At 43.1% G+C, this 25,279-nt stretch overlaps 2 protein-coding genes across 3 annotated transcripts in view; one reads left to right on the top strand and one right to left on the bottom strand.

Moving 5' to 3' along the window:
• The window catches only part of SLC44A5 (solute carrier family 44 member 5), a 70,691-nt gene extending 64,490 nt beyond the window's left edge, over window positions 1-6,201 (top strand). For both annotated transcript variants that reach the window (XM_050307522.1, XM_050307521.1), the window contains exon 22: window positions 1,294-6,201. In XM_050307522.1, coding sequence (XP_050163479.1) covers window positions 1,294-1,406 — 113 coding nt within the window. In that variant the 3' untranslated portion in view covers window positions 1,407-6,201. The remainder of the gene's footprint in view (window positions 1-1,293) is intronic.
• A 6,341-nt stretch (window positions 6,202-12,542) lies between these two features.
• On the bottom strand, window positions 12,543-25,071 carry LHX8 (LIM homeobox 8). Its single transcript, XM_050307523.1, has 9 exons — window positions 24,716-25,071; window positions 22,730-22,891; window positions 22,406-22,564; window positions 19,527-19,648; window positions 17,917-18,137; window positions 17,358-17,461; window positions 14,766-14,861; window positions 13,899-14,082; window positions 12,543-13,144 (listed from the first exon to the last, which is right to left on the bottom strand). The coding sequence occupies exons 2-9, from the start codon at window positions 22,808-22,810 to the stop codon at window positions 13,068-13,070; spliced, it is 1,044 nt and encodes a 347-aa protein (XP_050163480.1). The 5' UTR covers window positions 22,811-22,891; window positions 24,716-25,071; the 3' UTR covers window positions 12,543-13,067.
• Window positions 25,072-25,279: the final 208 nt, after the last annotated feature.

Below are 25,279 nucleotides of genomic sequence, written 5' to 3'. Positions count from 1 at the left end.
TACATGGCAGTGATTGGTCTTGCAATTGGCAAATTGATAATCCTAAGGGAATACTGAAATAGTCATAGGCTTGATCTTTCATATATGTGCACAGTGGATTACTGACGTGAGATAAGCATGGTAATACTGATTCTTTAAACACTCACTTTAGCTGTGCTTCCCTGAAAACTGAGGATAGCAGTGATTCTGGAAAAACTGGGTTGCCAAAGACTCATAGGAACAAAATCGATTAGAAAACTGAAAATTGAGAGTTATATCCTATTTATCTCAAGTTATGAACTTTGGTTCTGTACAAACAGGCAGACATAGCACTAATAACTCTCTGAGAAATAAGCTAAACCATAAATAAATAAATTGTTATTAGTATTTGTCTTAGTCTTATTAGTATTCAAATCAGTATTAAAATTTATTTATTTATTTTGTTATTTAGAAAGAAATGGAATTATTTAGCAAATTAGTTGGTGCACTCAAAAATTAAAAGATTTTCTTTTAGTTTATTCCAAAGACACAGGGCGTATGCTGCCACGGAGATATATTAGGATTTGCCTTCTCTAACCTCTTTAGCCACTCCTCAGAATTGGAGCTCTCATTTTGGCTCTGCAGATCCAGCCTTTGCAGAGTAGCAGTTGCAGTGACTCTGCTTCACTGCACACTCCCTCCCGACTGCCTTCGATGTGTAACTGGTCATTGCTCTGTGACTGCTGCCTGACACCAACTGGGCTGAATCCTAACCAGTGACTTAGTCATGACCTTCTGTAGGAAAAAAAATAATAAGTCTGCCTCGTTTTTTTACATTCATATTCTGTTCTGCTTCCCCTGCTTCTGTTCAGTAATGAACAATACATTGTGCAATAGTGGCAGCAGGTTTTCAAATAAACTTTATCTTAGGAAGTGAAAAAGGGTCCAGTCTTAAATCCATAGCTCTCTTTGTGACAAATTTGCTAGCAAGACATGTCCAAAATGCCGGGCTTCAGTGGAGGAATGAGAATTTCTGAAAATTTCCACCTATACTGCCAAACCAAAGATCTGGAGAATAAAAAGGATATATTGCTTTCATTTAAAAACAGCTAGATGTTTGTGTCTCTGCTTCATGTAAAACCCCTTGTGGTTTGAGAAAATAGAAACTTTAGAGTATCCTTCATCAAGGGCATAATTAATAATACAGTTTATTTGCATTGATTGAGATTTTTCTTAATGTTAGGTCTTTTACTGTCTCCTTACTTCAGTTCTGTCTGTGTTTGTGTGGTTGTATTGCTGTTTGCTTTTTTGACTGCTTTTGCTGTGTAAATTCAGGTGAAGACCTGGAAAGAAATGATGGATCTACAGCAAAACCCTACTTCATGTCAGCTAGCCTCCACCGAATTCTAGGGAAGAAGAAACTAAGCCCTAAGAAGGCAGTGGGATAACATGCACTGAACCTCGAGATCAAAAAGTGTCACTTTTAAGCGAAACGTGTATAAAGTAGGCAAAAGTAAAAACTGTAAATGATGCTTCTGGTTAATGGGTGATTCTTTTTTCCTTTTGCTTATATTTCAAACAAAAGAGCAACATCGGTAAGATTTAACTAGTTTAAATGCTCAAAATAACAGCTGTGAAAACAAGGCCACGTTTTAGTTTATAGAGTGCCTATGAAAAGGAAAATGTAAATTTGAAGCTTTTATAAGTCAATAATGATGTTTTAATAATTTTTTGTAATACAAGTTGCTGCCTTAGATGACAGCAGTTTTGATAATGTTTCTTTTTATAAGTGTATATTTGTAAAAGAAATTCAGGCAATTTTTTGCAAGCACTAACATATAACCTAATTAGCCATAAAAAAGATAGTTTAAGACTCTAGTTAACCTGGAGATGGTACTAAATTTGTAAATATGGTGCTATGATTGTATTTTTTGGTACAAGCTGGTTCACAGCTGTTTAAACTGTGATTATACATGCATTAATGATTCCCTACACTGAAAAACGTAGTGATATTTTAATCACATCCACAACCGCATCTTTTAAGACATGATGGTACCCTGCAGGTCCCCAAAGAAAGAAGTCAGAAAAGACTTTAGTTGATACGGCTTAAAGTGAAGTTTTCCGTGAGTTGTGCTTAAAAGATGATGTAACTGAGAGAAGGTCCCACTGCACTTGAAGTGATTTGTGGTTCACACAAATGAGGTTTCATCTGGTACAAGATGGTGAATGTATAATTTTTAGCTGATGTCTAAGAGAGATGCACATGTGTTAATATTAATATCCCCTTATCTCTGACAAGTCTCTGAATGTGTTCTATGTTGCAAAGAAGTTGAGCTTCACTGAAAGGAAAACCAAATAGAGTCTTTTTTTCCTTGAAAGAAAGTCTTTGCCGTGTGTGTGTGCACAAGGAGTTCCATTGCCTCTGCCCAGCTCAGAAGGGCTCTTTACCAAGCCATTGGAACAACTGTGCTGGTGCTGAGGGCCAAGGGTGCACTTTCTGCATGTCTTCAGGCTCCCAGTGGCTCACACAGTAAGGTATTAGGACATTGAACTCAAGTCTTCTCATGATACAGGATTAATTATTTGGCTACTGAGAGATGCTCTGAAAGATTTAGTTTGCTTTTTGACTATTAAATTTGCCCAGTCATTAGTACAAAGTACGAAGTCATTAATGCATTTAACATTCTTTGTGGTTTATGACCCACTGCGGTTAAGTAACAGCTCTGCTGATGGAAAAGGTCCAGCACTGAAGTGCTTCTCAAATCTGTTACTTCCAGGAGCTGAGCTGAAAAGCTTTTAATTTATTAATCTCCTGGGGGACCAAGGACCCAGCCATACTGAGACCTGCCCCTAGTTTTCATGGATTCCACTGTACTGAATAAGTTATTCCTGTACATTCCACTTTCCAGGAGTGGCATGTGCCATACAATTGCCAGTTCTATCACAGGAGTTCAGCACTTGAAAATACTTTTCTAGCCCTAGGAGTCGATTGGTGTCACAAAAAGAAAGGCAAATTCTTTTTTAGATGATTTGAAGGCAAGTTTCTGGTCAAAATGTACTGGCCATCCCCATCCTAGTGGGATTTTGCTCTCTGACTCATGGCTCCAGTTTGTGATGGCTGTAATTGCTATGAGTGCAGGAACATTGTCCTTTATGCAGCAGGTCTGGGGTTGTGGTGGTGTGACAGTGACCTTCACCCAGGCGCTCTCACTCATGGCCATGGGCAGATCTTGAAATCCTGTGATCTGAGGTGCAGGTGGGAGGGTCCTTGTGAGCATTCTCTGTGGTCCAGTGGGTGCTGCAGCGCTCTTCCCTGAAGTAAAAGTGAGGGGTTCAGTTTAGGGTTCAAATAATGTAAAATAAAGGTGTACAATTTCAAAATAACTACTGATTATGGGCACCTTCAGTTTTTGGTAACCGCTCTTGAGATACCCCAAAGTAAACCTGACTTTCAGAAAGGACTGAAAACCCTGCCTTTGGAAAAAAAATCAGACTCTTGAGGGATAAAGTTTTTCATCATCATCATCATCATCGTCAGTCCTTTCTCATTATGTGCATGGCATGGAATACACACCCCTGCCATGATCTTAATTTTTTCTGAGAATTAAATCAATAACTTTTGAGGGTATGTGTCACCATTCTGTGATTAAAGAAGCTGCTGGTCTGATTACAGTCCACATTCTAAAGCTTTTTTTAATTTTTTTTAAATGTTGTTAATTTGATGATGAAGAAACTCCATTAAGTAATTTATATTTCTACTGGACTTGAGTGTCTTACTGGGAGCTCAACTGGAAAAGCTTCTGAATACAGCTTGCTTTTTTATCATATGAATGTAACCATAGAATTTACTAGGAATAAAACATAATAGAAATAGTATACAGTTATTTGATTAGAAGACTTTTGTAATAAACCTATGCATTTACTAAATGAATTTCTAAAAGTGAAAGTTTTAAATTGTATTATTATTTATATACAGTAAAAAATATATATGTATAAATTTGCTCTTCTCACTATTTTGTGAAAGTCTTTAGAATGTAAGTGATCATCATTTCTGAGAAGAAAATTTAAAAGCCATTTTCTTAATAATTATGTGAACTGTGAAAATACAAAGCAATACCATGTAGATTTTGTAATCAATAAATTCAGTAAGTAAATAATAATTATTTAATATTAAAATCGGCTTTTAAAAAATAAAATGCCAATAATTATTAAGTCAAAATTAATGCAAGTATTTACTTAGGAAAGAATCACCTGAGATACTTTAAGACTATCTTATTAGAATGGTTCCTAACTAACCCTGTGGGCCAGGGTCTGCAGGTGTGCACCACAGAGGAGATAATGGTATTGACATTTATGGATTTGGGCACTGACTTTTGATTTAGTATAAAATTCAGAACTTCATTTTTTGGTTTAGAGAGTGGCAGACGGTCAAATATGTGGTGTGAGCTTTGCTGCTGAGTCCCCTGGGGCTGCTGCCACAGTGTCCCCCCGGGGCAGGGGCCCAGGCCAGCCCCCACTGAGCGGTGGTGGCTCCGTGCCTGCGGGGAGGGAGGGGAGGATCCAGAACCGACAGTGACAGGGTCCTGCCAGGTTCTTTCTCTCCTGGGAGGAACTTTGGGAAGGCAGGTGGCTCTGCAGAAAGACCCTTTTACATGGGTAGAAAGAACCCTTCTCAAGATCACAAACAAGCAGAAGTAGAAACCAAGAGACAGTAGAAAACACCCCCCTCATGACATCCACACACTCGTGTTTGTTTAGTTTGGGTTGGATTCATTGTATCTCCCTACACCCCATTACTGGATGGCTTTCATTTACATGTTTTATACCAAAGTTTTAATGTCAAGCCTTCAAATTTTGTAAAAAAAAAATTTTAAAAAAAAAAAAAGTAACCACAGAAACAAAACAAAGAAACAAGAAGATGGGATCATTTCTTCTGCAGGAGCGAGGGTGTTTCCAAATAGTATTCAGCGGCTGATTCTTGGGTGTTACAAGGATGCTGAATATTCTTTTAAATGTTAGTATTTAATGAAATATTTTACTATTGCATGTTCTGCTGTAGAACAGGAAAAATATTTTGGCAGATGCAATGTCAGGCTGATTCTGGGATAGTCAGTAAGTGTTCTTCCACAAATGGATTGTCAGAGAAGTGACTATGAAGAATAAACTGACTGGTTTTTAGTAACTTAGAATGTCTCCCTTTGACCACTTGCTCAGCCTGGACAGCTGTGTCCTTGCAGAAAAAGTGCCTTACTGGCTGTTACTTTACCTGGGTTACATTTTTAAATTTATTCATACCATGTGGACCACAAACCAGAAAATGCTAGGTAGGAAAACCAACACTCTTTTTTTCAAATTAAGTCACAGAAAATGAATTGTAGGAAGGATGTCAGATGTGTTTGGACTGCATGATGCAGCACACACAATTTCCCTGTGGCTGTTGTCAGATCATGAAAGTTGACAGTGTGGTCTGGGAGAAAACCTGACAATTTGGGTGTTGCAAATAATCAAATAAAAACAATGCAAGACTGTTCCATTTTTTTATAGTAGATTTTTTTAATAGCTTTAATTTCTGTTATAGTGGACTTCTGAGTAGGGCCTATTCTGCTTTTGGTTACAATGATCGTGTGTGTTGTACTTGTGTAACTGGGGGGAGAACTGGGCTCTTGCTACTTAAAACAGAAGGAATAAAGCTAACAAATATATTACTGTAATACGTTCATTTGCGTGTTTATAAGCATAAAGTTCCTTTTCCATTTCAAGACTGATAATTTCCTATTATGGAAGTGTTTTATAAATTGTTCTAAATTTTTAAACTTTTGATACAGGCAATGATTTTTGAGGTAATATGTAATTTGTACTGCACTGTAAACAATTAGAAAGGTAATTCTTCATGTTCAAGTAACACTAGTGCTACTAATATTAAAATTGTCTGTTACTCTATGCTACATTATGTCCACATGTATTTGTCCCAAATAATGAGTAAACCATAAAAATGGCTCTTCGAGGTTTAACAAAGGGAGGTTACTGTTCGTTAATGTGACTCTTAAGGTTGTATTATCTTGCCAAAACCAAATTAACACGAGCACGAGGGTTCGAGCTCTAGACCCTGTTGCTTCTGCTATGCAGAAATAGATAGGTATTGTTTAAATATCTTTGATAACGAAAGTTGCTTAATTTTGTTGTTACTTCGGCGTTTTACAGTTCTTGGGGATTGTTCTAATAAAGATTTCGATATAAACCGGAGTGCGTCTGCACCGCGCCGGGCTGTTCGCAGCGCTGTTGACGGGGCTGTGCGGGGCGGGACGCGGGGGCGGAGCGGGGCGGGGGATGCGGGGGCTGCGCGGGGCGCGGAGCGGGGCGGGCGCGGTTTGGTACCCGCGGGGCGGATGCTGCCGTGTAGGAGCGGAGCAGAGGAGGTGCTGGGTGGGGCCGCTATCACTGCTACGACATGGAGGGTAATTCTGGGCTTTACTTGTAATGGCTCGAGGATTGTTTGTTACTTTTTAAATTTATTCAAGTTTTTGAACCCCATAATAATAAACCATGGGTTTTTTCACCTAAACCTGAATTGAAGTTTAAATTGGCCAAAATGATACCATGGAACTCGGTATAAATCTCTTCCGGAGTTTATAAGACTCACTAAAAGTCAGATTTTTCTCCTGCCTTTGTGTGAGGTCAAGAAAACCTTTATTGCGTGCTGTGGGTTGGCAGAGCATCACAAGCAGAGCTGCTGCAGGTGCTGAACTCGCAGTTGAGCTGTGGCAGGTGAGTCCCCATCTTGCCAGTGGCCCATCACATACATTTTTCTGGCAGACAGGGAAAATAAAAACAAGAACACCAAACCCTCTGCAAAAGCTTTTCAGAGATGGGGATGGATTTCATCAGAGGTAGAACTGGAGCAATTATTTGGAGTTGGGACAAAGGGAAAATTTGGACTTGAGTTTAAGGTATGCCTTGTAAGTTATTCCATATGTGGGAAGCCTTGTCTGAAGTAGCTTCTGTCATTCAGCAGTCACTGCAATGAAACCTTGAGACAGTTTCTGAATTAGCAAAACAAGCTGGAAGTATGTATGTTTGGGATTGAATAGTGAATAAGTGCACTCACAGAACTTTTAAATTCATAGTTGCAGCATGTATTATTTAAGGGAAAATGATCACATATGAGGCTTATGCCATAGGATACTGTTTCTTAGAGAGGGTTAAATGTTGTCAGTGTTGGTGGGAAGCTGGTGGGTTTGTACTGTCCAGCCAGCCACACCCTCGGTCAGTGGCTGTGAGCAGCAGTACTTGTTCAGCTCAGCTCTGTCTGGAGGGATGGCTGCCAGCTGCTGCAGAAGGAAAGTTGTGACAAAGCAAAGAGGAGAATTTCTCAGCCTGGAAGGTTTAGATGCAGACCATTTCAGTCCAAACTAAACATTGAAAGGTGAACTGCAAAAATGATCTTCTACGGGTGTTCCCTGAGTGCACATTAGCGGCTTAGCTGACTGTGGCCATGCCGTGTGGGAAGAGGTACAGGCCTAGTACACTACAGTTGCTTTAGCTCTTGATAAAAGCCACCGCTATTCTACAGTAAATCTTCATGAGAGCAGATTTACTTTTGTTCTTTTTGTTGTTTGGTTTTTTGGTTTTGTTTTGGTTTTTTTAACATTTGATCAGATGCAACTTCGGCAAACAAAACCTGAATGCTATTTGTTGTTTAAAGCATTGCTGTGAAACTCGGTTCTGACCATGGCAGAAAGCAACAATAACAGTAAAATACTGTGTTTGTTAAAGTATATTGTTTGAGTTCAACCAATCATGTATAGCCCTCCAGAATCTTCCAGACTCTGGAAGATACATTTGTAATATAAAAGTTATTGTAAGGGGATTTTGGAGCATAGGGGACCTTTACTATGTGTCTCATATGTATGTCATTATTTTAATTAAAATCTGGATTTTTTTATTTTTTAAACTCCATCAGTATCTTCTGTTAACACACATGGTCTGTTGGAACTGACTGCAGCTATTACATTGTCCTCCTTTAGAAAATGTCAGACTTACTAAAAAAATTGCTTTCTTACCTTCTCTTAAATGTGTTTTCAGACTGATGTGTTTTTTATCTCGCATGGTTTTCTTACCATTCCATTTAAATCTAATCTTGGCTGCATGCCATCAAAACTTTAATCTACATTCAGAGGATTCAAAACCTACCCAGAGTTTTTTTCATGTACCAGCAGTGTGATCTCCAGTCTTTTCTAGGGATCCTGCTTCTGTATGGGTTTTTCTTTTTGGCTAGCCAAGGGGTCTCCCATGCAGCCCTAGGCTGTGACCCATGTCAGCACTTGGTGGGATGCAGCCTGGCTACTCATCTGCAGTCGATAGGTTTATTTTGGGAAGCGCCTCTGTTCTGCACACGTTGCTCAGCGAGATGCCCTTGCTGGCATCAGTATTGGCTGCACAAGGAGAGGGGTGGAAAGGCCTCTCCACTCTGCTGTGGCACCATGAATTGTTGTTGTGCTGCAATTATCCTGGGTAGAGCAGCAGAGCAGCAGTGGTGTGGTCTGACTGACATTTCTGCTGAAGAAGGAAATAATAACATAACTGACCCGTTACAATAAAAGAGACCCTGGTCATAAATACAGGATGAAAATGTTTCTGCTTTTGTCTCAGGCAGTGGCTGATGAAGACCACCTGCACGCATCTTTGCAGCTTGACTTTGCAGATGAACAACATTGCTTTTAGTGCATTTTCTGCAAAGAGCTGGCATGCTCCTTTGCAAAGCCACACATACACAGATGGCTCGGAGAAGGAAAGGAAGGGATTGTTTTATACAGAGCTTCATAATGTAGTTTCTGGTTGCCATCATTTTTAACACATCTGACCAATTCAATTTCCTGTCTTGAATCAAATTTAATTTCATTAGGTCCTAGGTTCTCATTTCTGTTGATTTGGCTGGGCTCTGCAGGTAATGTACTTTAAAGAGCCCAAGTTTGGAAAAGAGTCAAAGTCATCCCTGGAGAAGGATCTGTGCTTAATTTGCTCCAAATGACAATAATTTAAAAAAAAAAAAAAAAAAGTAAAAAACCCCACACAAACTACAAAACTGGTTTGTGTTTTTTAGTTTACAAAGTTCCAATTTCTTACAGAAATACAGAGTACTGGAACAGCATCATCATAGTGGTATATTGAAGCTCACAAGTTGTTTCGTTGAGAACACTAACAACATTCCAAAGCAGTTTAACAAATCTTAGAATAATACCCAGCTGTAGTGGTTCTGGCTCCCTGGAGCTTGAAAAATTTGTTGTTAAACTCTTTGTGGGTTTAATATTAGGGGCTTTCTTACAGCGGTGGCAGCTCTTTCTGAACTGATGTCATGACAAGAAACCTGCACTGGCATGTTTGAACATATCCGTGGATTGTGTCTGAGCATCCCAGCCCGACACCTGGACAAATTCCTGCAGAGACACCAAAGATCAAAGTGCCTGTTGAAAGGTAGCATTTTTATAGATTTAACTATGCACAACATAGATACACACTTTTTTGGTCTTAAAATCGTATGTTGGCTAAATGCCTGTATCCATATTCTAGGAATGCCAGTTATTTCTGCTGATTATTTCTGAAAATGGTAAAAAAAGGTAGCTTCTAGTGATTCCTGCATTCAGCATACTACAGTCTGCATCCTACTTAAATGATATTTTTATGATTAAGTTTCTTGGATGACCTGGTAGCTTACATTAAACAAAAATAAAATGCTTCCTTGACTGATTTTTTTTTAATGGAGTAGCTATCTTTCAAATGCAATGACTTAATTTTAAAATATGAAAATGTGTAACTTTTTATATACTAGTGTACTGTTACATGTTCTAAGTTTCCCATATTTCAGTAATAACCTTTGGTTTCAGGAGGCTTGGAGCAGGAAACATCTTTCTCCCATAAGATCAACTTGGGAGAGAATATTGTTGCCCTTTGTGATGGCAGGTGTTAAAAGGTATCATTCTTATATAGGGCAGGGGATTGGTTCCTGTTGAGCTGTGGCAGGGTTTTTAAAAAAAATCCAAACCACCCTAAAAAAACCCACCCCAAACAAAGCAACCCATATGACAGCAGTATTTGGAAGAGAGCTGATGCACTGTCACAAGTGTGCCCAACAGGGAAAAGCTCTTCATGAGAGGGGTGGGGAAGAAGTCCAGGGAGCGCTTTGTAAACAGAGGAATGTGCAATGTGCAGGCAGAAAACGAAGTTGTGAGGTGTTTTCCGAAGAGTACTGTTGATTTTCTGTAGGCTTATTTGTGTGGGGGAAAAAAGAAATTAGCAGGAGTAGAAGAGAAAAGACCACCACTGTTGGAGATGCAAACGATGGACTAGGAGCCAAACATCTGACTTTGGTTGCTCCACCTGTGCTGCTAATCCTGGTAATGAATAAATACCGAAGCTCAAATGTCTTACATCAAACTTCAGTTGTTCAGCTGTTTCAAGTAGAAGAATAAATGCTTACTTCATTATTCTTTTTTTTTTTTTTTTTTAACTTAAGGGCTTCACAGCAATAAGTAATATATGAAGTACACCTTAAAGCACAAACCAAATGAAAACAGAAAAAAACCCACCTGTGCACACACACACACAGAGGTATATCATTATGATGTTTTTGAAGCATTCCCTTTCTGCAAAGAGAGCCCATGAATTTCCTCATCACAGCATTATCCAAGTTACTCTTTTACACAGCAGGAGGCAAAGAGGATGGCTCCAGTGTCAGAAGAACGCAGAAGCAGAGTCACAAATGCCAGTGCACAACCAGGAGAGAAAGACAAACATTCAACCTCGTCAAACAAGTGTTCAAAGTCAGGCTACAGCAGCAGCCTCAGTTGAACACAGCTGACTAAAACTGTCCCCAGTTTTCCATAGACTGTCAGCCCAACACCAGCTGCAAACGGCTCTGGCAGTGGTAAAGGGGGACACAACACCCAGATTCTCTGCTAGAGCTTCCTATTTTCAACTCTTCATTTTCCCAGCCACTCTTATAAATAGCTGCACAAGCACTCAACAGTAGCAAAAGACAAATTATCCTGCTTCCTACTTTCATAGGGAAATAGGAAAATTGCTCCCATGTACTTTAATCCTGTTCTGACTTCGAAACTGAACAGAAGGTGTTTCACAAATAAGCTTAGACTTACTTTTGTTTCAGGCAACCTGAAGCTACTCAGTTCTTCAAATTAGAGTGAATAATGACTTTTTCTTAAAGGAACTCAATGCAAGCTAAGTTGCATTTTAAATTACCAAGTTATGTTAACATCTAAATTAGCATTATTTAGCATTTAACTGGTAAAACTTCAGCAGTAAGGTTGTCCTACTTGCATATCAGACTCAACAAATGAACACAAACCAGTTTATCTACTGCTGTGCATGCAGTTTTGTAGCATGGTGATCTATGGAGCTAGCTTAGGTACTGGAAATAACATCCTGAATTCAGTATTCCACGTGGAGTCTCTCACTAAGAAGTTACATACTCTAGAATAAAATGTTACATATGGTAGGATAAAATGCCAAGTCAGCCAAGCTCCACCACAGCCCCTGTCTTGAGTCTTTTGGGGAGTAGGGGGAGAAGGGAGGGGAGGAAAGGCAGGATAACACAAGCCTTGACAAATCACTCTGCTAGTGCAAGGAGATTGCTTCTGCTACGTCGATTAACTCAGACATCTGTGAGTAGCACTTGAAACAGTGTCAGGATTTTAATTTAAGGAATTTGAATAATTCAGAGCTTGCCATTAAAGTTATGCTCTCAAAAGTCATCATCAGAAAGCACTAGGTTTTCCACATTGAAATGGTTTGACCAGCACAGTTAAGGAATTTCAGAGTAGACACTCATGCATAGCTGGGAGAGAAAGGGATATGGACACATACACACAGCTTCAAAAGTATGATTTCCTTCTGATGCAAATAAAGTTTAAATGTGCAAATGGGATCTACCTGTCTTAAATCCTAGAAGGAAACTGGTCTGTGAAGACAAAAATCAGCTGAATTTATAGTAGCCTTTGTGCATCAAATCAGTGAATCAAAACATGCTCTGCAACAAAGTCTTAGCACAGGAGCAGCTTTAAAAACAGACTGTGGTGCATTTGACTGAATTCCAGTCTCTCTTCATATGCAGGAGAGTTAAAATGCTGAGCTAGGTTTTACTTTTAAAAAGCAGACTGTTTAAGTATTGCATCTTATTTATCTTCCTGCTTAACAAAATCACAAGATAAAACCACTGAACAGAAGCTGAAGTAGGAGAGATTAAAAATGTTAAAGCAGATGTGATTTCAGGTTTTCCACTTGCCAGCTAAAGTCACAGTTTAAAATCTGTCCTATTCATCTCCCATTTCCCTTTCCCCACAAGTGTGCACCCTCAGCAGCAGCAGCACTGCTTTGCCTATACCCACCTGTGTACCACCTACTTGGGGTGTTTCAAGACCAATAAAGCATTTCTACTATCAGTTGAAATAGAACCCTCCTGAAGGACCTTGGTGTAATGTTCCTCAAGTGTACCAGGTGCCTTCTCTTAAAATTGAAGATTCGAGTTAAACACTTGACAAATGATCACAGTTCAGCCATAAACACAGCAACACTTTTGCTTGGCATGCTACAGCAGAAACTTTATTCAGTTCTTTTTGAAAATATTTGCAACCAAAATTTATTTTTGTAAACTCACAGAAATAAGCTTTAACATATAGGCTGTGTACAACTCAAATACAGGTAATACTTTTAGCAATAACTTACAGATACAAACTAATGATAAACTACAATTTCACAAAGAATTGTAAACATTTTGCACAATTGTCAGTCCTTTCTTTTAGGCAAAGTGCTCTTTTGATGACAAATAAATTAACACACACATAACTAGAGTGGACTACTTCCAGACAATACAAAAAGGTGTTTAATAAGGCTTGTAAACAATGTAATAGTTATTTATGCAGAATCCATAAAAGTGTCTTGCAGGCTAAATATACTTACATACCTGGGCAGCAAAAATTATCTTGAAAATGCTTTAGATGTTAAATAAAAGTTAACATTAACATCTTTCCAATGATATTTTCAATACACTATGACTTAAGGTTACATCTTTAATAGCTTATATCCCTGACAGAAAGGAATTAGGTGTGACTTAGTGGCAGTTGTGTCATTGAATGGGGTAGCAAAGGCTGGAGTCCAAGAGCTGTAGGTGAATGAGCTACAAAAACAAACATTACCAGTCAATTTCATCAGAGGTAGAAAAAGATTATAAGCTACTAAATCCCACTGGGTAGTGACAGCTCGCTGTCCCAACTCTGTTGCGTGCTCTGATTCCCCTAGCCCAGCACCCTTACTCCTCCACCCACAGCCCACCTTACACCACTGCTTTGGAGAAAAACAGCTCAGGCCACATGTGGAGCTCAGACTGATTCTCCCAAAATCTTCACAGTCCCTCCTAACCACAAATAGGAGCCAAAGCTGTTGACTTGCTGGGTCATAAGACACACAATGACTACAGCACTTTTGACCTCCAGGCTCTCTCCGCCCTGCATTGTGTGTTACTGTGAGAGAAGATGAAGCTCTCAGAGAAGCTGCTTGTTAGAGCATCTCTACAGTCCATGGGGCAAAAGCCACGGGGAGCAAGTGGTAAACAGTTTTAATTAAAATTACTTAATATTAAAATACATGGCGTGGATGTTTAAATAAGTGTTTAATTTCTTATTATAGTTTTAATAGTCTGGAGGAATACAAGCAGTAGTCTTCATACCCAAATCTTCAGCCATGCTCTTACAGTGAAGAGAGACTGCTTTCTCAATAAGGTGTAAATAGCAAGTACAGTATTTCTATATCCTACAGAGCATACTAAAAATTAAAAATCCATTAGGTTTCTTTAATCAGTACTTGGTAAACCATTCTTGCTACAGCTGATAATGATTTTACTAGGAGAAAAACAGCAAAGCTGTTATACCTACCATCCATGTAGCTGTGCAGAGCAGTCAGCATAGTCCCATCCTGGGGTACATATGCAGAGTATGCCATTTCTTCTAACATGGGTGAAGACAGCCTGGAGGGCTGAACTGCGGTGACAGGAGCAGTAGATGAATGATTAGGACTAACATGTTTCTTATGGCGTGCTCTGCAATTTTGAAACCACACCTGAAAAGGAGGGAAAGGTACATCATGTTGATAGACTGCATTCAACATTAGCATAACAACAACCTGCCAGACACCTCACTTCTGTAGAAACACTGTTAATCTTCAAGGCTAGAATGAGCCAAGGGAACTCCAAACTTGTTTTTATTTATGTTAACATATATATAATGTCTATTAAAAATCATATTTATATAAAAAAGCATCCATATAATGTTTGCTAAGAGACATCTTCAAGCAAAGATTCCAAGTCTGTGTTTCAGTTTTGGATGGCATGGGTATATATTTTAACTCTGCTCTCTAGAACAGATGACTAGATATTCACTTGCTCCTAACGTGTCACGCCACAAGACATTTTCAAAAATAGTGTAGATTTTAAGAACAGACTATTACAGTCAGAAATTTGTATTTGGAATAACTTAGGACAATTTCTGTACTACTTAGGCTGAGAAATTTCTTCATGAAAGACTGTTAATGCTCCACACAAGGCACAAGAGGAATACAGCGAGTTTTCCAAATTACCATGCTTGTTCTAGACCTATTCCTGACTAAGGATGTTGTCTGATGTTATAAAATTGCCAGATTAGATCTTTTTCCATGCCAGAAAAACTACATGGAGAAAATTGCCATTAAGCATTTCCAGTGGATGAGTACCAGACTTTGTCAGTCAAGTAACTCTGCACTGTTACCTGTATAACACGCCTGCTCAAGCCTGTTCTTTCTGCCAGTTTCTGAAGCGTTTGTGCGTCTGGATTGTTGTCCTGAGCAAACTGTGCTTGCATAACCTGAAAAGGCAAGATAAGAGATTGCAGGATCATTTGTGTTGAAAGCAGCATTAGATTCTTCTCAGACCATGGTCCTACTACTTGTCTGTCTTTAGGAAACTATTGTTTCCTAAACTAGTCTCCAGACAGTCCCCAATATGTTAAGAGAAAAAAAAAAAAACCCCCAAGCCAAAATACAAACTCTTAGTATGCTTAACTAAGCTGTGAGATTTACCAGAAATGAAAAAAAAAATGGATTATGCTTTTATGCTTGGAGGAGGTGCTCTGTAAGAAAACGTTAGAAGAACTGTACGAGAAAATTCACTGCAAAGTGATTCAAATACGCTCAATAAAGAAAAGCCTATAGCAGCAGATCAGAGCATAAGGAGGGAACAAGCCATGATCCACCTCCCTGAACTTGTTAATCACACTATCTGCACCTTGTATTAGATGGAGCAACTTGACCTTCTTTTTATCTCCATGGAGGATGCAGGAGCTGGGAAGCACTTTGTGCTTTCTTTGCCTTTAACCAACCAAGGAACAGAGGGGACCCCACCTTGGCTGACCATCCCTTTGCAATGATTTGGTTACACTCATCTTTTTACAGAAAATTGAAGTCAACACTTGTCATTAGGATATGAATTGCACTTTTTTGAGGAAGTCGATGTCAACTTGCCCTGCACCCTGAACATTTTCAGAGGCTTTAAGGGTTTGCCCTGTTTATGGAAGTAAGATTTTGTGGATTTCTGCAGAGTATCTTCAGCAATTTCAAAAGCATTAGTTTCTCATTTTTGGATTTTTGACCCTCAGTTTGACTCTGAAAATTTTGCATGGCTTCATCTTTGAAGATTCAGACTTCTACTTTCCCCATTCAGAGACTATTTACTTTTCTGCTGTTTCATAGAATCACAGAATGGGCTGGGTTGGGAGGGACTATCCAGTTCCACCCCGTGCCATGGGCAGGGACATCTTCTACTAGCCCAGATTGTTCCAAGCCCCATCCAACCTGGCCTTGGACACTTCCAGGGATGGGGCAGCCACAGCTGCTCTGGGCAGCTTGTGCCAGGGCCTCACCACCCTCACACAGGGAAGAATTCCTCCCCATCTAACTCTGCCTCTGGCAGCAGGAAGCCCCTTGTCCTGTCACTCCATTCCCTTGTCCAAAGTGCCTCTCCAGCTCTCTTGGAGCTCCTTTAGATAGTGGAATGTGCTATAGAACACAAACATCAAAATGCATGGACACTGTTTTGTACAAGTACTTTGTGAGGTGTGTAGTAGCACGCTGCCATTCTGACAGGCACCTGTCCCTATGCTGCTTCTCTTGTTCGAACTCTTACACCAGCCTCAAAGATAGGCACAGAGGTGCAACAAGCAGATAAAGTGTCATTAAAGAACCAGGAGCCCTAAGATCTCAAACACCTGCTGAAGTATGTTACAATCTACCTAAATGACAGCAGGTGGGAAGAAGCCCTGAATACAGTTCCTGCCCCGGCAGCTGGGCCTATCTCGCTTTCAGCTACTGCCAGAAAAGAAAGTTCCCTTTTGCAGAAGTTCAAGTCCAAGGTACAGAGCCCTTTGCCCTGTGCACCTGTTGGACTGTTACTAAAATAATTGTTTTGTGTTATCACCACCTTCTGTCTCTAGTCACTACTGAAATAGAAAACCAAGCTTTGAACAGCTCCATGCCCTGTTAGACAGTACTGCTTTAACACCCCACATGTTATTACACCTCAACATTAGTTTTTCCTCAACTGTTTTCACCAGAAAAAAAGAGGAGGGTAGGACAATAAAATACAACTCACCCTGTCAACAGAAATTCAAAAACCTGATACAAACTAAAACCAGAGATGTGTAGCTAGGATTAGGCAGAAAGCCACAGCTTCCTTCTCATTGCAGGTTGAAATCCCTAAATCTGGTCTCACCGTCAGCCCCTTCATTGGAAGCTGGCCCTAGTCCTGGTGTTTCTCCCTAGAAAGCTAATTTAAGTGAAGTGTGATCCACAGGGCGAAATAATTCCTATTGAGACAATCCAGAGCTAACTCTTGACAAGGCAGCAACAAGACAAGAAGCCTTGAAAGCAGAGCAGATGCAGCCATTACAACAAAATTGCAACTTCCATCCCATTAATGTTTTGAAGTCACATACAGTACCAATCTTTAGTACAACTTTTCACATTACATAATTCTAAAAATATTTTGTCTTTATTATGTTTAGTGATGTAAATTGCTGATTAAATAGATTTCATTGAGCAATCTAAACAGAACAACCTTTTTGTTTCCACTCTGCAAAATTACTGTCTGCCCCCAGGGAAATAAAAAGCTTGAAGAGTACTATTTCATATTAAACTGCTGAAGCTAACAAACAATTCCAGAAACATGCTGCGTCTTGATAGTTTATGAAATAGTTTAAAGCATGCAAGCTTTTTGTTTTCTTTCTCTATGCATCCAACTTCCTGTTGGTTCAGCACCCATGTCCTGCATAAACCTGAGCTACACAAATTTTTAGCACTGCCTCTACCTGGAGTTGATCTGCTGTGAAGCTGGTCCGAGCTCTTTTTGCTGGTTTTGGATGATTAACATCTTGTTCTGTTAGTAATGCTCCTTCCACACTAATCCCATTACCTGAAACATTAAAAAGAAAACAATACTGCCGCTACACATTCACAGTGATGTTATTCATAAGTCAGACTGTTCTCCAACAATAACCGACAGCACTTGGTCAGCTGAATTTCAGCTTTAAAAAGCCATATTCTATTTGAAGTTAAATTGATCTGGCACCATTACAGATTATACCCCAAACGACTCCCTTGCAAGTGAAAGAAGAAATAAATCTAGCATGACATTTTATCAACAAGATATACTGCTGCTTCTTTTCCTTAGGATAGAAAACAAGTTATACAAACACAAAAAAAATCGGAAAGTGAAATAATTTGCACGTTATTTTAATTCAAGAACCTGTGCTTCCAGTCTTACTAAAGCCAGGCAATTACCCCTTAATAAGGAAGATGAAATAAAACCCAACAATTTTAATTAAAACTGAACCACAAGCACAGTTCTTAACAAAAGCACAGTGTTACCATTTTCAACTTCTCTTTTCAGATTGTCCAACATGCAGTCGTAATGTACTCTGCAAAGGACTTTCTCTTCAACCAAAGCGAACTCCTCTCCGGTTGAAAGCTGCCTTTTGCAGGAGAAGCAGGCAAAGCACGCCAGGTGGTACACGTTTCCCTTGGCCCGCCGGACCCAGTCGGTGGAGTGGATGTGCCTCCCGCAGCGGGAGCAGCGGGTGCCGTAGCGCCTGCAACGAGAACGCCGACCGGGGGTGAAGCCAGACACGACCGCCCCCAGCAAAGCCGGGCCCCGGCAGGGGTAGAGGTGACCGGGGTGTGGCAGAGAACAGGGGATGAAGGGACTGCTGAAGGCCGAGACCACTACTGATATACAGAGGTTAGGATTTTCATAAGGCAAAAAGCAAAACCGAAGCATTTTAACTGCTACGTGAAGTCATAGCTCTCCATCTTTCCTTTTACAAAGATAATTATTCTTAAAAATTGCTGAGAGAGAGGGGAACAGCTGAGCGTGTTCAAAGTTCTCCCAGTTATTCAGATATATTTACATTAATCCAGGGATAGTCTGAACTATTACATTTAGCTACATCATCCTTCACTAATCATTCAGCACCTTCAGCAGAAGGGAGAAAACCTGTATTTTCATAGTTATTTCCTCAATTAACATCACATTATGATTTTTAAATGAAGTCAAATATCCGTAAGTATTTACATTATTAGAGTAGAATATTCCTCTTTGAAGAGGAAACTAATCACCCAGATATGTTGATTATTTAGGTAAGAATTTGTCTTGAAAATCTTTGCAGACTCAAGTTCTTTTTTCAAGTCCCATAGAAGCTTAGTGTTTCCAGAAGTTCACAACATTCAGCCTGCCCCCTTCCTCTCTTTCAGTTTCAAACCTGACTAGCTGGATGTAATCTATTCACGGCACAGGTGAGAATCCCATAAATAGTTTGGTCTAGCAATCAAACTAGCGAAGTTCTAGCAATCACGTTGAAATTAACAGCAACAATTTCTGCTACTTTATGTACCAAAGACTGCATCCTGAGTACTCACACTGACAATCCAAGTAAATAATATTCTTCCTTACAGAATTGGCCCTTAATGCTTCACATTCTAAATCAAATTGATCGCAGAAAGGTATAACTACTGAAATATTCTTTTAAAGATCACGGGATTTATCCTGGCTTGATTTTGCAGCTCCATGAGATGCCCTAAGTCCCACACCAGAGAAGCACTACTCCAAATAGATCATCTCAACTCTACCTTGCATTCTCAGCCAGCATTACCCAAGGAGGATTCCCTGCACATACGATATGCTCTCACTGTGGCAGGGACTCTTAACCTTTTTCCCTCTGTGCATACAGAAGTGATGGTATAAATGCAGCAGCTGTGCACAAGAGTGGAGGAGCAGAGGGGAGACTTAGCAGGCAGTTACATTACACAGACTTGAGGCTCCTCAAGTCCCTCCACAAGAAAAATCAGACTTTAAACCACCGAAAATAAACCTAGCAAATAAAGAATAAAGAACCTCAAGTGCATTTCAGTTGTGGCTTAAGTGAAGAGTAACAAGCAAGTGTAACAAGTTATCTGATAATTTAGGTTCCAGAATGATATACCTGAAATAATCCAGTTTGCAGAAGATATCTTTATCTTTGATGTAGCAGCTGGTGTGCCGTCCCAGGGACGTTCTGCAAACGCTGCACGAGAGGCAGCGTACGTGCCAGCAGAGGTCGTTTACCTACAAAAACCCAACAGAAAAATACCCCTCAATGCTTGTGCTTCCAATATTATATTTTAGATTTACAAACCCTTTTTTTTTTTTTCCCCAGATGAGGTCAAAAGTTATACATACCATGATTCACAGAAAAATTACCCTGAATGCAAAACATTTTTCCTATAGAACTGCATGCATATTAAGAGTTAACTAATTTGATGCAGATCTTCAGAATAAGCTTTCATGGTTTTGTAATTAAAAGCATCAGAAGAGGAAGCAAGAGATTCAAGTTCCACATAGATATTTTGTGCCCAGTTCTGTTCTCAAAGCATTAGAGTAACAGAGCAAGTTTTGGCCTTACGTGAACTTGCAAAGGCAGCTAAGTTACATACTTCTATTTCCCAGTCTGTGAAACGTCCTCCCTAACAAAAACCAAACCTTGCAAAGTGATCTGGAATTTTAAAATGTGAATATTGAAGGGGGAAGAGAAAATCCATCAAATAGAAACGCACCATGAACAACACCTTCATTTGCCAAATTTCTGTTAAAACAAAGTTGATAAATGGAGTGCGAATTTCAAAACAGCAGCACTTGTTTTAATAGCAAATTCAACACATCTTTAATATATCCATAGCAAAACTAGACACATTCGTGGAATGCAGCAGAAATCAGTATTTGTGAAAACCCACATACAATTTTGGGGCAAATAAATTGAGAACAATTATTTTGATTTCTGCTTTCTTATAAAGGGAACCCTTTGTTGGACAGACATTCCACATCACCTAAATAAATAATTTGACAATCCAAGATCCTCAGCGACCATATAAATTAAGTAATAACCCTCTGGATAATCCCATGTTGCATAGGAGAAATCCTGTAAACCAAACAATGATTATAGATTTTATAATTATTTTTCTCCTAAGCCAATTTCTCATCTCATACCAAACAGCCCATATACAACTTAGGGCAAAGCAAATTTTAAATAATACAGGATATGCCTTTCATCAGAGCACTGCCAAACAAACCATAGAAAAAGCGAGGCATCAACTCCAACACTCATGCTGGAATCACCCATTTCAGTCATTCTTCAGACTGTAACATTGCGGTTTGCAGTTGCCCAATGCTTTCCCAACTATTATCCTTGTTGGCAGCCACCTTCCCATAAGCTGACAAATTTATACCACAATATAATATGAAACTGCTGATAGCAGCTGTCACCAAACTGACTTTCCCAGCTATCTCTTAGAAGGACCACAGAGCAGGGGGGGCAGCGCTGGGCCAGACTGAGCCTGCCCCACAGCCAGTTCTGCCATGCCAAGGCTCCCTAGGCCTCCCCTGACGCACGCTAAGCCTCGGCACAGGCAAGAGGAGCCTGCGCAGCTCTGCAGAGCCTGAGCTGACAACCCAGCCTCAAAGAGCCCATCTCCCTGCCTCTTCTTTGGAGCCAAACGCTCTTCCACAGAGCAGGACACCAACAGCTTCCGCAGTTGTCTCAATTGATGTTGCTTGCCTGTGTTCATACTTATTAATTGACAGGGCTGAAGTTGGAAGCTGTGCTGCTGCTGGACAGTACACAGCAGCACATCAGCATGGATTCCTCTCTGCCTACACAGGAAGCAGTAACAGCAAATTTAAACTCAAGGCTAAATCATTTAGAGGCCTTTTGCTCCAAGTCCAATTATCCCAACTGTTCAGAAAGGAGGCAAAGATGATCAGCAAACAATAAATGAGCTGCCAAAGCATCACAGGAGGTAATGGGAACCAGGCTGGAACAGAGTTCAAGTCAGCTCTGCTATCTGTCCGATCTCCCATTCTGTACCAGCCCAAGCTCCTGCACAGGAGACCAGATCACTCAGACCACAAGTGCCTGGCAGCTCCTGCACTGACCCTGCTTTAAACGAACACCAGCACAGCGCACATCTTCCTCGGACGTCCCCACCTCAACCAAGACTTAAGTGACCTAATAACACCATCGAGTTGCTTCCAGAGGTGTCACCAACCGTCACTTGGCAAATATACAAAGACTTTGTTTAAGGCTGATGGAACCAAGTGACTCTGCTATGATCATATAATCTCCCTTTTGAAGGGAAAGAGGACAAAAGTCTGATCCAGAATCATTTTAACAGCTCTAATACAGAAGGCAAATAGCACAGACACACACACATCTCCCTAACATCCCCCGCCCACCCCCCAGTAACACTTTATGTTTAAACTCACTTAGTTTTATTTGGTTTTAAATAGATTTTTTGGTCCTGACTGCTACAGAAGAGAGCTGCTTTGCACGCACGGAGCTCACTTCCTTCCCAAATACTATTTGACCACCTTCTACAGGAATAACATTTCTCAAGAGCACTTTTAGCTTTGAGATTCACAACGTCCCCCAGATCTACTTTAGTAGACACACAGATCGCGCCACTGCCGTCTGACCGAGAGCGCACCGCCGCCGGGATCGCTCGTTCCCGTCCCCACTTCTCCCGGCGCGTCAGAGAAACACACCTCAACACCGGGAGCGTCACCTGAAACACCGACGGCAGCTCGGGCTCCCTCTCTGGCCCGAACCCCGCGAACAAGCGCGCTGTGGCTCCGCGGTGCCGCTCCCGTGTCCCGGGAGGGGAGGGCTGAGCCGCAGCGATGGCCCGGCGCGGGGAGCTGCACCCTCGGAGCCCGACGGGCCCGGTTTCCCTTGGCGGCCGCGGCAGGCTCCCCCCAGCAACCCGAGCGCCAGGCCTGTGGGAGAAGAGAGGCGCCGGCTGCGGGGGGCTCCGGGCCGGGCGCCCTTACCTTGAGCAGGTACTTGTCCACGATCTCCAGGCCGCAGCTGCTGCACACGCACTTGCCGGGGGCGCAGCCCGAGCCCGAGGCCATGGACCGCGGCGAGGAGGAGGGCGACAGGGCGGCAGAGGAAGAGCAGGAGTCCTCGTCAGCCGCTGCGGGGCTGGCCTGCGGGAGCGCGGGGAGACCTCGGTCAGCGCCCGGCCCCGCCCGGCCCGCCGGCACCTGCGGGCCCCGCCACCGCCGTGTCCACCGGGCCCGGCGGGAGCGCCGCGCCCGGGGCCGCCAGACCCACCAACCGCACCGCGCCGCGCCGCTCCCCCGCCCGCACACCTTCTCCACGGGGCCGCCGAGCGCGGGCAGGTCCTTGTCCTCCAGCCTGCAGACGAACATCGGGTCACTCTTCCAATACATGGTCCTGCCCTACCGCATACCAGCCCCCGGTGGGCGGCGAGCCGGCTCCGGGGACCCCGCGCCGATCTCTGCTCTCAGCGCCTGCAGGAAAAAAGTTTTGTTTTCAAGTGGGTGGACCTGCCCCGCTGGCCTCACCTCCTGCGCAGAACCCGCCTTCCAGCGCGTCGGGCCGTTATCACCACCAGCGAGCCCGCGCGTGTTTAGTGCGGGGGGGGAACCCCCCCAACATCATCGACAACAAAAAAACAGCAACAACAAAAAAAAAAACAGAGAATCCCCCCACTCGTCTTCATCATTTACCACAGTTTCCCCCCCTCCACCCCAGTCTAAACACAGGTTCCAGTTACATTTCTCTATGAGCGAAGAAGATAAATACGGCAGAAAGCGACAGTCCGTATGACAGGAACGATTTTTCTACACTCCTAAATCGCAAAGTCCAGGCGAATTCCTCTAGCTCACACACCCAACTCCTACACCCGCCTTGCTACTTCTCCTCCTGCTAATGCCTCCAAGATCCCGTGATAAAACCTTTCTCATTAAGCTAAAATAGAAGCACCTGAGCTGCCGAAGCGTTTCTCCGGCTCTGAGCTCCCGCAGGTGTTGCTGATTAACACCAAAGTCCCGGTGGCACCGCGAACAGAGGGTGCGGAGGCTCGCTGCCCCCACTACCCGCAGAACCAACCCGCGATTCTCCGTGAGCGGCCGTGGGTTACGGCACCGCTTCTCCACGATCACAAATCTTGTCCGTAGTATTCCCTCACATCAAACACTGATGCAGTTCTCGGGCATTAGAGGAGAATAAAGCAGCAGCTCGTCCATCACAACTGAGGTAAATAACCGGGTATCTGCTCCTCGGCACGTATTTAACTAGCCAGCTGCTTTTAATTAAACTTATCGTTATGTTTCCATCTTCCCCCTTACCTCTTTGTTTCAGCCCCGCCTGACCACGGATGAAGGACGCGTTGTTGAGTCTCGGTAAAGCGAACTGAGAGAATTGCCCATACATTTACAAACACGATGGGCTTGATAAAAGGGAATTCTCCTTTTGAGGAGCTGCGTGAAAGGAGAAGTCCCCTATTTTTATCCCTCTAAAAAAGATGATCGTTGTTTGAAATCCCCGGGCCCGATCCTGCAGGACTATAAGTGAACGAGCAGCTGTGCCGAGTCACGGTAATGCTGGGACGTCCCGTCAATCACTCGTTTGTCCAGCGCTTTTAACCGATCGAATACCGAGCAGAATCTCACAGATATCCACTCCCGGTGTCCTCGACACCGCTGCCGTAATGAGGCAAGCAGGGCTTTGGAGTTTGTTCTGGCCGCGACGTGGCTCAGTGCACCGCGACCGACGCTCGGCCCGGCGGCCAGAGCCTCGAGCGGCGGCGGCGGAATACGGACACCGCCGGCCCCTGGGAGCCCCGGCCCCGGCCCGCCCCATGCTGGCCCGGAGCCGGTTTTAGGGAGTCTCTCCGAAGGACCCGGGGCTGCTTGCGCAATCCTTAGGTCGGACCCTGTTCCTCGAAGACCGGCGCGGTCGAGCGGACTCACGGGGTCAGGTACCGCGGCCCCCCAGCCCGGACCCACCACCCGCCCCGCAGGCGACGCGCTGTGGCCCCGCAGAGCGCCCGATACCCGCCCCTCGCGGCGCGTTCTGGGGCCCCCACGCAGCGGGGTTCCCGCTCGGGCTCTGCTCCCCATCCGCGCCGGGGCGGGTCGGGGCACCACCGGCCGAGTGCTCGGGCGGCCCTGCGGGTCGCGGCGGGGCGGAGCACTCGGCTCGGAGCCGCTCCAGCGCGGATCCCCCGGGCTCCTATCCTGCCCTCCGTGCGGATCTCCCCGTCCGTGAACGAGAGAGGCACGACAGGACCGCTATCGTCTGTCGCAGACGGCACGACAGAAAATGAGCACCTGACGGGGGGCTCCGAGGGATGTCTCGTGGAGGAGCTGGGCCACCGTGATGAGAACCCGTGGTGAGCCCGTGTGCGGTGGAACAGGCGCGGCCGGGAGCAGAGTCGAAGCTATTGCTTGTCGGTCCTTTTCCTGCGCCGTCAACGAGTTAATTCATGAGGTTGGTGAGTGCTCCGCGGAGGGCTGAGGGTTAGATTTCTATGAAATAACTCTCTTCCTGTGTACCTTTTCTCTCTGAAAATACTGCGGTAGGAGTCTACAAAGTCAGTCTCCGCATTGTTCCCTGCGGCGATCCTGAGATTACGAGCAGCGGTAATTCATACTGCGGTGTTGGAGGAAAAGCAGCGTGCGGGAAATCTCCGTGTTTCCTACCCTGTCCAGCGCCGATTCCCCCGGGAGACGAGCGGAGCGGGCGCGGCTGCACTGGCCACCCCGGTCTCCTCGCCCGCCCCCAGGCTCCGGGGCAGCCCCGCACAGTGCGAGGGTCTCCGCGGAGGCGGGGCAGTGGGACGCGCTGCGGGGGTGCGGTGCTTGTTGGGGCTCACCTGGGGCCTCCCCAAGGGC

The sequence above is a fragment of the Myiozetetes cayanensis genome, unplaced genomic scaffold, assembly GCF_022539395.1.
Source record: "Myiozetetes cayanensis isolate MyiCay16 unplaced genomic scaffold, myiCay2020 scf12, whole genome shotgun sequence".
NCBI classification, from domain to species: domain Eukaryota; kingdom Metazoa; phylum Chordata; class Aves; order Passeriformes; family Tyrannidae; genus Myiozetetes; species Myiozetetes cayanensis.
The sequence above is the reverse complement of the archived record's forward strand: the minus strand, read 5'-3'. Positions and strand labels throughout refer to the sequence as shown.

Bases quoted from the DNA above. Each gene is read 5' to 3' on its own strand.
- LHX8 (XM_050307523.1), bottom strand. From the start codon at position 22,810: ATGTATTGGAAGAGTGACCCGATGTTCGTCTGCAGGCTGGAGGACAAG. The intron at 19,649-22,405 runs GTAAGGGCGCCC...GGGTTTTTGTAG, and splicing joins TGGACAAGTACCTGCTCAAG to GTAAACGACCTCTGCTGGCA. The intron at 13,145-13,898 runs GTAGGTATAACA...TTGTTTTTGTAG, and splicing joins TCTGCACAGCTACATGGATG to CTCATTCACCTACAGCTCTT.